The 14,671-nt window shown below is 44.7% G+C and overlaps 1 protein-coding gene and 1 long non-coding RNA gene across 4 annotated transcripts in view; one reads left to right on the top strand and one right to left on the bottom strand.

The window, feature by feature from the left end:
• SYN3 (synapsin III) overlaps positions 1 to 14,671 on the top strand; it is a 201,250-nt gene that overhangs the window by 22,871 nt on the left and 163,708 nt on the right. For both annotated transcript variants that reach the window (XM_027816037.2, XM_055712629.1), the window contains exon 4: positions 11,264 to 11,321. In XM_027816037.2, the coding sequence (XP_027671838.1) occupies positions 11,264 to 11,321 (58 nt within the window). The remainder of the gene's footprint in view (positions 1 to 11,263; positions 11,322 to 14,671) is intronic.
• LOC129736262 (uncharacterized) overlaps positions 1 to 14,671 on the bottom strand; it is a 37,539-nt gene that overhangs the window by 1,910 nt on the left and 20,958 nt on the right. The window contains exon 2 of one of the 2 annotated variants that reach the window (XR_008732596.1): positions 10,021 to 11,122. The exons of the other annotated variant lie outside the window; for it this stretch is intronic. This is a non-coding gene — a long non-coding RNA (uncharacterized LOC129736262). Of the gene's footprint in view, positions 1 to 10,020; positions 11,123 to 14,671 lie in introns of those variants that run through there. 2 annotated transcript variants of the gene reach the window in all.

Below are 14,671 nucleotides of genomic sequence, written 5' to 3'. Positions count from 1 at the left end.
AATGCTACTTGCAAAGGCTTCCTGCCTTCAGTCTCTCTAAGCTTGTGGGAGCACAGAACAAAATTAACATATGCATTCATGACCATATCCTGACATATATATGACATGAAAACCAAGGAGACAACATTACTAATTTTTGCCTGCCACAGATTTCCACGGCTTTTTGTAGTGTGGACAGAAACACATGCCTAGAAACTGCCCCAGCCTAAAGGTAGCACATGGTCCTTTCTGAGAGAGGGTACCAATGCAACTACTCCAGTAGGCCAGGAGTGTTCCTTGGCAGTTGATTTTCATGTCTCCAGGAAACTCAGTGAGCCCTTGAGAGCAGCACTGGAGAGCAGTGGCTCCATGGCTCCATGGATGTTTGCTCTTGGTAAAGTACTTCTGAGCAATGCCAGTCATCTTCTTGGTCTCAGCCAGGGTGTGATGTGAGCTCAAGCTGACCAGCCTGAGGCAGCAGTGTTTGTCTTGTGAGAGCACAGCTGAAGACACTGGTTATCCAGGGATTCTGGCTGTCCACACTGCATCATGTACAGAAACAGTCCCAGACTTTGCAAAGTGAGCAACAACGTATTGTTACTTTTGTGCTGGTGATCTAGGGTTTGGAAGACGCATCGTGTTTGCAACGCATTCCACCTCTGTCCGCGCTGGTTCTTGCTACCTGTGAAACCTTTGTATTTGGTTTTCAAGAAACCTTTTCCTTCTCCGTTTCAGATAGTTAACTCTATTAGAAAAGATCCCTGAGAAGTAAATACTGAAGTGCTACCTTTATTTAAAGAGCAGGGGGCTTCCACAGTGCCTTCTCCCCCACAGCAAGTTACATGGAGTTTACAACAAGGACTAGCTTGTTCACAGACAGGAAGGGTGAGAGACAGTGGAATCTGCCATTTGATTTCTCTTCTCTAAATGAAAATACTTTCTCATAATTGGAGACTGTAGGAATATTGCCAAGCCAGACATTAATTTATCATCACTGTTTGTATTACAGCAGAGGCAAAGAGCTGCAATTGTGGATTAGGACGAGGTGTTGCACAAGTGCATGATGAAAAACCCAAATAGGCAAGTGTATGTTGAATGCACTTTAAAGTGACAAATGACAATCCTTTCTATTTTTAATGAGCTAGTGTGTCTCTGATGGTACAGTATAGCACTCCACTTCTCTCAAAGGTCTAGAGGAAGCAAAGAGCATCCATGGCCTATCTTCCTCCATAAAATCCTTACCACTCTTGACATGCAATATGCTCTTTTATTCCAAAGTACTATAAAAATAATGTAAGACCCACAGGGTATGATCAGCTGTTTTCTGCATTAGCAACAGTAAAAGAAAGGTACGTTCTATTAAAAGCAAGGGAACTCACCCAGCTTTCTGTTAAACTGGCAACTTTTTGAACACATTTTCCATCCTCCTCTGAGACACAGCTCCAGCGCATTGCAAAGAAGCACGCAGTCAATCTGCTGCGTGCAGGATATGGACAAGAGGAAAACACTACCTGTGCTGCTCCCTCATGCTCTTGGCTTTGACAGGCAGCCCTCAGAGGCACCCACAGAAGTGCATGTATCCATGCCTCAGCACACTAGGGAACAACTCCGCTTCTTTTCAGTCATTAATGGCACATATCTCAGCCAGGTAGCTTCCACCTAGAGAATGAGGCTCGTACTATCTGTGCCTTGGGGGACCTGCAAAAATGCATCCACAACTCACCTACAGCAGCTGCCAGAAAAAAGGAGCTCAGACATGAACGCACGCACACACACGCACGTGCAAACACACAGCAAAAAGGAGCAGGACCATGAGGCAGGGGGATGGCAGGACTCCATGTAATGGCAGATGGGCCAGCTCCAGCAGCCCGACCTCAGCCAGGAGGAAAACATCCCGCCTCTGGCAACCTCCTCACCCAATGTGCTATTAAGTAAAATCATGCTCATGCTGGATTGAATTTCTCAGCAGATCAAACAGGATTAGTCTTGTGAATTGTTAACCCCCATCCTCTGCAAAAGTGCTCAGCGTTCTGGCCTAATGCTTCATGTTTAAACAGCTTATTTGGGAAGTGATCAAGCACAGCTAAGGTTCCTATTAACAACATATGCTAAAAACATTGCTTTCTGGACCAGACAGCATAACAAAGTTGCTCTTGTTGCATTTGTTAGGTATCTTGGTTGTATTTGTGAAATATCTCATGTCACTTTGAAAAGCCATTGGTGCGTTTTGTCCAAGTTTTAGGCTGTTTCAAGTGCCAACAGTGTTACATGTTGCCTTCCACAAAATACATGTGCCCTATTTGTGGCGGTTCTACAAACAAGGATTCAAAGGAAAAAATGCCATGTTTTACAGGAAAAAAAAAGGCAGAGGGTATTTTAGGAGATGATACAAAATTGCATTGTTGTTTTCCCATTTACTTTACAGCCACATCTGTCTGAAGATACTGTCTCCAAAAATTTAAAAATTAAGGAAAAGAAAAGCTGTGATTACTACTGAATGAAATCCTCTTAATACAACTGAAATGATTCTTTGTATAACAATAATGTCACCATTCAGGTCTAATTATGGACTGACCTGACAGGATTACTGTTTCATATTACTCAGAGGAATTATCAACCTTTTTTTATTAAAATAAAACTATTTTTACTTCTGATAGTACATAAGAACATTGAGCCTGAAATATGTCTTTTGTACAAAAATATAATTGGTCAAATAATAACAGTCTAATACTGAATTTTAGTAACAGGGGACCTCCCAAATCCTAATCTTTTTTGCAAGAAATTAATTTTCAAAAATATTCAATGAGAGTCATGAGTCATTTCATTCTTTCAGTAGACTGAAGATGATATACTAAGGCTCCCATTCAGAGGAATATTTCTGTACCTAATTCACTAAATATGATGGGAAGTTTTGGGCTAGCTTCTGGCTTCGGACTTTGTTATCATTTATCTTTATTATTATCATTCAGAATGATACTTCAAACTTCACCTTAGGAATTTGCAGGTTAAATCACCAAGTTTTGTCTTTCCTGATAATAAGCCCAAAATCATCTATCATGGTGGTAACTGACAATAAATTATTCTGAATTAGGTTTTATTATACAGGGGTGACCTTTTAAGATTTCACAAGTTCTGTGCAACTATGCTGCTATAATTTGAAAAAAAAAAATCAAAAATTACAAGTAAAACTTACGTTTTCACAAATCTGGCTAAGGAACTTAAATTTTCATCATTTAGCCATGTCTACCCCAGACTGAATATTTCTGTTCCTATTATTCATGCCAAGTGTGACTTGAGGGCAAAAATTCCACTTTAGGGAAAAAGGAGGCAAGTCTGTGTTAAACATGTATGTGTGTGTGTGTGTGCACACTTGAAAGCAGCATGAAGAGTTTCTGTATTCCATAGCATGCAGGCATAGGGGTGAAAAGGAGGTAAAGCTGTCAAAGGTATTCCATAAATTGCATTTATCACATCACTTTCCACTCTGTTTTAGGTATATCAAGTCTGCCTGTATTTTTGTCCTGCATAAGTAAAGCAACTTGGGATCTAGTCCTCCTAAATGAAAGGTGATACAGAAATGTAAAGGATTAGTATCATTACAAAAATAGACACAAGGAATATGGAAAACATTCCCCACCAGGTTATAAATATGCTAATGCAAGTCAAATCTGGGACCTTAATTGCTTTACCAGAGTTCCTATAAATGCGTAGAATTTAACCTCAGAATGTCCTGCCTAGTCCTGTACATATTTAAAAAAAAAAAAAAAAATCCCTCAGATGTATTTCTCAATGTTTGTGAGCCAGATTTCTTCTGCTTAAAAGCCAGCAGCCCTGCCTCAGTGTTGGTTCAAGCTAGTCCGATTCCCCTGCTTCTCCAGTTCAGGGAGGACAGAAGTGGGCTGGAATAAAATATTGCAGAGTCCTCAACAAAATGATAGCCCTTGCAAACAGCTCCAGGCCATACCATCTAGACTTAGCAATGTGGAAATGTTCCAGCAATGTATTATTTTGATAATACGCAAAATAAAATTGCTGCCTTGTGTTGTACTGAAAGCAGCCCCCACCTCCACCTCCCCCCAACTCTTTGTGGCCATCATGAATGTGGCCACAACGTAGCCAGAGTGGGGGACCAGACCTACAGCAAAGTGTCCTTCCTATCCTGACAGCTCAGAGAAGCACAAAAAGCCGTGCCCAAAAGCCATAGCACTGCGCTACCTAGTGCTGCTACTCTTGGGGGTGGGATGGCTTTGACTACCACAGTTTCACGAGCAGGAGGTGGCACAGGAAGATGCTGGGAGGCCGGCATTGTGTGGGACTCCATAGTTCCTTGAATAAAAAGAACGGCCTGAATAGTTGTGTCTGCAATCATTAAAGTGCTGGTGGTTTGCCAAGCCAGGTCTCCCCCGAAAACAGGCCTTCAGTTCCCTGAGAGAAAGGGAGGACTCACAAAAGAAGATTTAAAAAAACCTTCTCCCTTCCTGCCCCAAAGCTTCCCTTTCTGTGTGCGTTCAAGCCAAGAAAATCCTTCCAACTCTGTAGAATCCTTCCAGCCCTGTAGGGTGGGACCTCAGACCTCATCAAGGACCTCACCACAAGGACTTCCTTTATTCAAAAACAAACAAAAAAACCCCATACCACCATCACAATCCGATACAGACCTCATCAGGACAGGCGTTTCTTTCCTTGATGTGACCCCATAATAAATAATGCCTTGGGGGTTGTTTTACAGTAATGAGAGCAGGCTGGGTCTTGTGGTTCTTCCCAGAAGACCACAAAGGCGGTCTGTTCCCACCACCCGGCCTCAGACACTGAGGACATACCTGCAGTGCAGCCGAGCTGGCTCTCCATTTGGTGGCTCCAGCAAGCCAGGTGTGACAGCGCTGCGAGCGAGGTGATCTCACCCCGGCAGTGCGCGGGGCTGAGCACAGCCATACAGCACCCGGCGGCTGGAGCTGAAACTTTTGTGGAGCTCCTGGCAAAGTATCAGTGTGTTATCTTTTGACCCAGCCCAAAACTTAGATTTACTTCTTGGTTCCTCCCTGTCTGCCTGCACAGTGCGGGTACCCTTGCCTTCTTTCTGCACTTGCCTCCGGTCCATTTAACTGTAAGTCACACCTTGTACCCTGCGGTGTCGAAGCACACATCCATCACGCTTATCCACCACCTTTAGCATCCTGACACCCCCCCACCCCTGGCTGAAAGTAGTCTTACAGGATAGATATTAACTACCAACCAGTCCATCCCACAGCTGAACAGCGCAAAAAAGGTCTCTGGGCCAAAGCAGATGTTGACAAAGGCTCCAGTGCATTGCAGACCTCAGCATTTGTGATTTTTCTCTTCCCTATGCCCTGGGCAGCCAGGACTTGACCATCTCAAAAGTCCTCACTACTTGCAGCTGAGAATTGCTAAACTGGGGAGAAGTAGTGAAGGAGTTGAGGGCTGGCCCCTGAAAGGAAAACCTTCCTTGTTTTCACCCCTGAAGAAAAAAGGGCACAAATGCATCTCTCCTCCCCCCTGCCTTTATAGCGTGTAGGGGCTGGGGGGGGTCGGGGCATTCCAGCGGCTGCTGGCCAGTATCCTGGAAACTGTCTCCTTTTTCCCAGTCCCAGCCCCTTTTATGAAGGAGACAATACGGACATACAGTGAGTGCCTTGTGTATCACTTGGGCCCCCAAGCCCTTTGACACTGGGATTTCGTACAGTGGCTAGCCCCCTCCCATTCCTCCCTAAGGTCCCCACACACCCAATCCAGGGGCCTTCAGCCTCACCTTTTCCAGGCTGATTCAGAAAGAAATTACATGCCTTATTTTCCCAAGGGGATTGAGAGAAATATATGTAATGTGATTCCAGGGAAATAATTCAGATAATTCCAGAATTTTCCTGTGGATCCCTTTTGGTTTACTTACCCAGATCTCTTCTTTACCATTTCCCTCCCTCTTTCCTCCACCCACTCCCTTGCCCACATCTCCTCAAAAGTCCCACAGGTTTCCCCTCTCCTCAGCAGAGCATGTTTTGCTCTGGCCCCTCCACAGGGTAGCGAAGGCTGCCTTCCACTCGAGATGGGAAGTGGTCTCCATCCAAAGTGTGGCTTGGCTTTCTTTGCTTGTTGTGGCTTGGTCCAGAGGCACAAGCACAGTCAGAGGGTTTGAGGAATTGGCCATTACAATATCCCAGTGCCGCACTTTGGCCCACTCTCAGTGATACTGGGTCCATTTTTAGGGTAAAGTACAAGCCTGCTCCTGAGCTTTTAACTCAAAGGCTCTGTCAAACAGTGGTGCCCCGAAAAGTGCCTGCATTCATTCACAGCACCAGGAATTTGGGCTCAGGTTTGTTTGTTCATCCAAAGGATCAGTTCCTAGTTTCCAAGACTTACTACAAGCAATTGCAATAACATTTGCTCTGTCAGCTCCACTAAGGTCCCTTGCAGGAAGATTTGAGCTATATTTCTTTGACCTCTTCCTATCCTAGAAAATTGCTTCATCCAGGAGCCATCTTACAGGTTATGCTGAAGAAGTCCCGTGAATTTGATACAAAATACTAGCCTGTCTTCAAAGCTGCATAATGTGTCACAACCTCTGCTTCACCCAGCTAATGGACCTGCAGGAACACCTTTAAGCTTTGAATCACAGCAGTCCTCCAAGCCATCATCATCACTTCAAATCTCTTGTCCCTCCCAGCTACTCCCTTCCCTATGCTGAGGCGGGTGTGCTGCATCTTTTCTCACATGGGCTCCTGTCTAGTGGCACTGTACCTGGGGAAGAACTCTTTGAGCATTTTCTCTAGCTGATGTGTCACACCTGGGCATCTTTTCCTATCCCTCACCTGTGCAGAGCATTTTCCAGCCTGGCAGGTGACGTGCAGTTCCCTACTGCATCCCTGATGACTCCCGTTTCCCACAGATCCAGACAAAAACACTGTAGCAGCCCTCTGAAGCAGCTTGGATATGTTTCTTTGCATCAAGAGAAAAAAAAAAAGAAGAGGGAAGAGGGAAGAAATAACTCCACGAGAGATTACAAGCTCTGCATAAATAGCTTCTCCTGGATTCCTGTGCTGCGCATGTGCATTGGCTGATGGGTTGAGCACTCATCGCACTTACTTTTGTTTTAAAGAGGAAAGAGAAGGCAGCAGGTGTAACAAGTTATTTATCGCGCAGAGAGAAATTGCAAGATGAGCTGTGCTTTCCTAACAGAAGTAGCTTGTGAGTGTGGGCCCTTTGCTGCTGATCCTGGAAGCCCCTACTCCAGGCGTGGGAATTGCCTCCCCTTTGCTGTTTCCCCACGGCGCAGGTGCAGGCTGGCCCCAGCCCCAGTACCTGCAGCCCACTGGCACAGCTCTACCTCCCCTGGGCCTGATGGCATGCGAGGCTGTGACAGGGGACTTGGCGCCCTGTGAGGACTGAATCACTGTGTTTGTAGACCTCGGATGTTAGTACGAAGGTGCAGGGGAGCATGCTGGCTTGGCCAGCCCTCGCATAGGTGCAGTACAAGCTGTCCCAGCTGTCAGTAACACCAAAGGGGTAACCTCTGGTGTTTGTCTTACAGGTGTCTTTGCAGTCTCGGATCAGTGCTTGCAAACACCTAAGGGCACTAATGTTATAAATGGTTTCTCTGTGAATTAGCTTTTATGCAGGTAACTGGAGGTGGATTGATCCTATACTTTTCCCTGCTGCTGTTAAGGATACACTCCATATCTGACAGAAAATTGCGTATTTGCTTCCTCCAGCCATGGTCTCTGAGGCAGACTGGGACTTTTTCATAGTGGCTCTGGAAAATAAGCTTTTATTCTTTCCAAATTACTTCATAAGTAGAGGCATCAGATTTCTCATGGCCCTGTAATCACGTCAGGGCTGAGGCAGAAAGCAGAAGTTATGTTTGTCTGATGCCCTCGCACCCAGATAATATGTCCTTTTCCAGAGCTTGCGGCTGCTTCGTCCCAAAGGGAGAGGAGTTCAAGGCAAGCTCTCCTCCCTGGAAGCCAGGGCAGACATTTGGCCGTTCACTGTGGTGCTTTCTCCCTCCCAGCTGGTACGGCCACATTTAAATGCATTGCCTAACACTGTAAATCCCACCCAGGAACTGCTCTTGAGCATGGCCCCACAATTTTCTTCAGTCAAAACATGTTTACAGGCTAATTTACTGAGATCACAGCAACTGCACCCCCCCAGCTGCACTCTGCCTAGCCAAATTACAACACTGTGTTCTGGTGGGTTGAACATTTGACGTGCTTTAAAATAAAGGGGTGGCCAACCAAGCGGTGGTCAGCACTGCAGGCAGCCCAGTAGAGGAGGCTGGTTTGCCTGACCACTGCCTTGCCCCATATGCCAAACTGGGGGATGTCAGACAGCCCCCGACTCCTGGGGCAATAGGCTGCTTCTCTGATCACTGGCAGCTGTCTGTGCTGGAGGTGAGTGGAGACTTTTCTGAAGCTCCCCAGAAAGGCTTTTGACTAGTATTCTGGGTATCATTCCCCTGCTGCACTACAAGCTGCCTAGATAACCCTGCAGCATGTCACTTCCTAGGCAGAGGTCTGAAATAGCCTTGCTCAGGTGGTTTTGGGGCAGAGGACATCCACAAATGTCTTGCACAGTCTCACCTGCTGGAAACATCCATTTATCTTTCTTCTCCATCCCCACCAGAGCAGTGTGGTCTTTCTTTCCTCTGTCTAATGTCCTGTGGGGACCAGAAGCCATTTCATACATTGCCCAGTACTGACCAAAACACTTTTCCTCTTGCAACGGAGGCATCATGATGTTCCCGCAGCATCAGCAATGATTCCAGCTTGCTTGAAATTTCAGGGGCTCCAGGGTGAGGCTAAAGCCATTTTTCATTTCAGCATGATAGCCTCTACTGCCCAGGGGCTCCAAAACTCCAGGTGCAAATTAAAAACATCACTCCATCCATTTCAGAGATGTTTCAGTAAGAAGTGTTTCATTCTTACCCTGAGCTGTGTCAAAATGATGGGCTGACCAAAATATTTGGCTGCAAATTGCTTAGCACCTGTAGTCTTCAGAGACAGTCAGAGCAGGTTAACCTTCCTGGGGAGCTTTCTTTTAAAGAAAGTGATATATTGTGATGTTAAAAGAAAGTTATATCTGAGACAAGTGATGAGACAACCTGTGTGGAAAGAGGGATAAGGAGGAGGGGTCGCACGGTGTCTGAGATCCCTCGCTTTACTCCAAAGACTCCTCATGCTGGATGTGGCCTCTGTGTGACTATCCATGAGCAGACCCAGTACTGTAGAGATGGGAGAGAGGATTTTTCAACCGTGTGAAGGCTTATTTCCTGGACTACGCAGTGGAAGCCTCTTTGCTCCATCCGTACCGGGCTGGAGACTGTGGTTAATCACACTTCATTACAAGCTGAAGCAAAGCAGCACCAAGGAGTTTGCAACCAGCTGGTCGGCAGAGAGGAGAGGCCGTAGAGGGAACTGTGTTTCATAAATGTGGGTAAGGAGTATACATTATGAGTGTGCTGGGAGTGAAAGCAAGCTTGTACCAGTGAATACTGCGCCTCAAATTTCAGACCAGTTCCTGTGGGCCCACTTAAAGCTTATTCCAGTTTCTGAGAAGTCACTGGTTCCAGCAATATCCCCAATGTTTAGGAGCGAGGAGTGTTGCCAGACCCTCTAGAGCCATGCCTCCAGAAATACGATGGAATTATTAAGTGTATTTAGCGTTCCTGTATATTGTTAGAGGCGTGATGTCTCAGCTTGTCTGTTGAGTTGCTTTCTTTCATGCAACACTCGTAAATTCAAAAAAGGGAGGAAAAAATGGCCAGAGCTCTGCTTTTTATAGTGGACAGGGGTTATTCAAGTCACTTGATCTTGGTCACATCTGGCTGCTACACTGTCCCTCCACTGACATCTATGCAGAGGTCTTATTAGCGCCATGCTGATGGATGGGCTGTCTGGGAAGGGAAGCGTGATACAGCCTTCAGCTACCCTGATTAGAACAAAGTGGAAAACTTTTGACATTTTTTATGTCTTTTTCTAATAAAATGAAAACTTTTGACTTGGTTTTGAGCCAGAATGACAAAACAAAACAACTTTTTTATTTACATTTCACATTTCTGAGGAAGGGGAGCATTCAGCTGAAAACTGGTGTGTTTCAGCCATGGGGAAAATTGCCTTCCTACTGTTTCTCCTTTTTTTATTGGAAGAAATAGACACATAGTAAAAATGTGAGCCAGCTTCTTTTTTTGCTAATACTATAAAATAGGGAGCAAAGCCGGCTTCCCCTCTTTTTCCTTTACCTCTTTATTCTGTCCTCTCTTTGCCAATTGGAAACAGAATGCAGAGAGTTACTTTGCCTCTGGAAACAGCTCTTGCAGGGCTTAACTGTGTTTTCAATGCTTTCCAAATAGAAGAGCTTTTTGGAACCTGCATGGTCTTCCTGAAGTTTTAGGGGAGAGGCCTGAGAAACTAAATTCATATTTGCTTCTGTCAGGTTTGTTTGATGAGGGGAATAATTGGGGAGAAATATTCACAGGGGAAACATATTGGCAATTTCCCTGATCACCACTCAATGTAAGGGACATTATACACAAATATGAATAAAACAGCTAAAACTGCCTGCCCTTTCCCATGTTTCCTTCTCCAATGCTACTGTCAGCCTTCCCTGTTCATGAACAACTGATCCCTCTGAAAGTATGTGCTTTGTTGTCTGCATAGCATAGGCAGCTAGGAGCAGAGGTGGTGGAAAGTGTATGTCCTGGTCATGACACTGTTCATCTCCAAAGCAAACACAGTCTTGCAGTTCAGCAGAAGAGATCCTTCATTAGTGTTACTGTAGATGCAGATACTGTTCCTCTAAATCAGCAGCAGAGAGTCAAATAGAATTGAAAAGCAGCTCCATAGTTAGAAAGAATAGCAGGAGAATTGCTTCAGCTGTGATGATAAAGATCCTTTTTCAGCATCAGAAGTTTCCAATGCTGTGCCATATGTTGCTCTCTTTCTTTTACAGAATAAAGATTGAGTATTAAATGAGATATAGCAGGGAATCATTGATTAGAGTTGTTGCTCTGGAAAAGATTAGGAGAGCATTTGGTTTTCAGTTTGAAAATAAAATGAAAAAGTCACAAGCCTTGAAGGAACTTTCCAATGCGGTTTTCATCTGGCTTGGCAGGTTTGTCCTGAAGAACAGAAAGCTGAAAGAAAATAAGAATTAGGAAAACATGCTGTGACCTGGATAGAAATTCTTCAGCAAAAGGGGAAATGCAGAAGCAAAACAGTATGTAATGAAAGCCAAAAATCTTGAACTATGTTTGTCTCTCTCGTTTCTTCTGCAGGGCCAAATATTTCCAGGGGAAGAAAGTGAATGGAGAATTTGATATCCGAGTGGAACAGGTCAGTGACAACTGAATTTGGCTCCAAGACATCTGTGTGGACAGGGCTAAGGCCTTAATGACAGATAATCTATAGATATTTCTTCTCTTGAAGAAAGGAACTAACCAGGAGTTTTAAGACATGTCCTTTTCATAGAGTTGTTGAAGCTATAAAAATGGAAATATATTTTAAGGCCATCCTTTCGTCCTCCCTACCTTTGCAGAATCAGTCACCATTTCACCTTAAAATGAGATTTTCTTTTCTGGTGACAGGATTGCAATATCTTCCACTGGAAGACTACCTCACAGCTCCATATCTATGCCTGAAAAGGTACAAAGTCAGTACGCCCCAGTACATGTTGGTGATGTTATGTTTCACATGAGTTACAGAAGTCGTCTGACTTACCCCGATTTGAGGCTAAAACCTTTGGCTTAAGTACGCACAATAACTACATATGGCAAAATCTTTTTACCTGTTGAAAGCCCATAGGAGGTTCATAGCCTGTTTTCTGATGTGCTCTGCAGGACATTGGAAAAATTCTGTTTCTCTGTTAGCCTTGGCCATTCGTTTCAGTTGAATACTGTTCGTGCTGGGGTCTGTCCTCTCCTTTCTGTGTTGGTGCAGTGACTGTCAAAATGAAGTCTCAGTATTGACTGAGATTTTGGATGCTGTTGTCAAAGTGGAAATGATTATTAATAAACATCTGCAGACACCTAACTTGAAAGCAGGCATAGGAAAAGAGAGCTGTAGAGATGAGCTGGTGATCCTGAAGGAATCCTATACTTTTTTTATACTCATCAGGGCTATAAAACTGCTTGGATGGGTAAAGGCAGCTGGTGAATGTTGTTTGAATGACCTGATATTTTCTGTCTTTATAAAGCTGTTGATTCTGCATTGTATGTGTGTGTATGTGTGCATGCATGTGTGTATAGATGTATAGATTTATTAATGCAGTGGTTCTGAAGACTTTCTCAGGACCCATTGCCCTTGATAAGGTGTTCCTTCTCTTTTCAAAGGGATGCTGTCCAGTTGCCTAGGACTATACATCAGCACACATGTTCTGATCAAAGGCTGTGTCTGGGACAGAAGAGATAGCAAGTCATTTTTATTTATTTTTTTTTGCAACTATGATACTGTGAACACTTCGTTTTCCTCCTTTTATTGGTATCACACTTGTCAGTACTGGGTGGTATTAGGAAGAACAATTCTCACTTGCACTACCTTGTCAAAGTCCTTATTTTGCTGGCTGCCTCGTTAAATGTCCAAAAAGGGCAGGGGGGAATCACACTTCTCACACAGAGGTATGGAATCAAATAATAATTCAGATTTGCCCTTCAAACCTCTGATCCAACCCACTCCAGTGCTCGAAGCAGAGTCAGCTTCAAAGCTAGACCTGGTACTCTTCAAAATGACCTGTTAATTCTTTCCTAAACCTCCAGCCTCTGCCTTTCCCTTCATAGTCCTTCTCCTCAAATGTTACTGCACTTGAGGTCCTTACAAAGGAACTATCTTCAAATGGCTGGTGAGTGAAGAAGGGCAGAAATGGACTCTTGCTCCCTGATGGGTTAAGCCCAGTAATGACCCTCATCATTGTCACTAGGTAGCTTATCGCATTTCCCCAAGGACTCCTTCAGGGAGACTTTCCCAATCTGTCTCTTGAAATCCTTCACATAGCCCGAATGTCCATGTTTGAGATGAAGCGCCAAATTGCTCCAAACAAAGACCACAAGGCTGGTGTGACTTTGCTGGTGAAGACCATTGCCAGGCCCCTTGCAGTCATCTTTAAATACTGACCATAGTGACTGCAGTATTGCCCAAGGGAAGGAAGGGTGCAGTGGGTGCAAAAAGTTGAGGAGCAATGAACAAGGGTCCCAGCTGCTTCCCCTTCCCCCCTTCCTGCCCCTTAGACCAGGCAGCTGAGCCTCCACGTAGTTGGCAGGGAACTGCTTTTGTGCCCCCGAGACCTTGAAAGTAGAAGGGATGACCACTTTTCTCAGCTGGACCACTGTCCGTCAAGGGAAACACAGAAGCTGCATTGTCATGGGCCATCCTCAAATCTGACCTCAGGCCTTTCCGCATATTGTCGAGACCAAGAGAGGAGCCCTTCTTTATTCAAACTCTGGCTTTTTGTCCCTTTTTTTTTTCACCTACCCATGCTTGCTCAGTATTTCTCAGTATTTAATTTTTATTCATTACTCCTACCCTGATTACCTGGAGCCTCCCTTGTTTCTTCATCCTCTTCCTCAAGCACAATCCGGGACCCTAAACTGTTGTGGAACAGGCCCCCTGAAGATGAATGCAGACCCTCTCAATCTGAAAAACAAATGCTCTTCCACAGTCTTCTGAGGTGGGGGGTTGCGGTGGGGAGAAGAAAAAAATAAAGATGCAGGGAATAACTGTGTTTACCAGCCTGGCCCACACCTTTCTCTTGGAGTTCCCAGCTTACCAGTCTTTTTCTGCCCAATTTATTTCTGACCATGCTAATTTTTTGGCCATTCTTCCAGGATGCTCTGTAGCTGGTTTAAACTGAAAGAAGAGTTTGCCTTGTTGCTTTTTCTCTTCCTCTTCCACCTCCATCTCTATTACATCTCAATTCTTCCTTAGCAAGCCATCTCAGCAATCTTTGGGCAAAGCAGAGCAGGAAAGTAGGTGATATTTTTTAAAAAAAGTCATGACATCACTTATTTGTAATGGAGCAGGAGTGCTGAAAGCAGCACTGTCTCTCCCTCTCTCAGCAGCGGGAAGTCAGTTATCTAATCTGGTTATACACCCTGACCAGCTCTCTGGGCTGCCTCTCCCCCTTGGCTGTCATCCAAGGAATGCAAGATGTATGTCTCACTCTGTCTGTTCCCCACACCCCACGCTGTGGAAGGCATTGGCTGATTTCAGCTGAATTGGAGAAACAGGCAGAAGTTTCAAGATATTAATTTTCTACAAGAGGTGAATTCAGTTCGTATTAGACACTGGATAATCCACAGGGAAGAGAATGTTAAATGCCATCCTGCTGCTCAGGGAGCTGCTTCTCTAAGTCTCAGCTTGTATGAAAATAGGTTTTACGGAGTCTTGAAGAAGGTTTTCTGGTTCTTTAGCACAGAAACAAATTGTATGACCCCAATACCAGCCCCAGGCCCTTGCTTTTCAGATAGGTCCATCAGCACTAGCAAGAGACAAACATGCTGTGGGTACCACATGGTGCCAATGAACAGGAGAGAGAACTGCCATGGATGCTGCAGTGGGTACAGCCTCTCCAAGCCTCTAGTGTCTCCTGTCATTCATCAAAATTAATATGAGGCCTGACTTAGTTTCCATCTCTGTTTCTTCTCTTCTATTCTTCAGCGTAACACCCAAAACATACTTATTAAGGTGCTTTA

Source organism: Falco cherrug, chromosome 5, assembly GCF_023634085.1.
Source record: "Falco cherrug isolate bFalChe1 chromosome 5, bFalChe1.pri, whole genome shotgun sequence".
Lineage (NCBI taxonomy): Eukaryota > Metazoa > Chordata > Aves > Falconiformes > Falconidae > Falco > Falco cherrug.
Note: the sequence above shows the minus strand (reverse complement) of the source record. Positions and strands in the feature narration are given on the sequence as shown.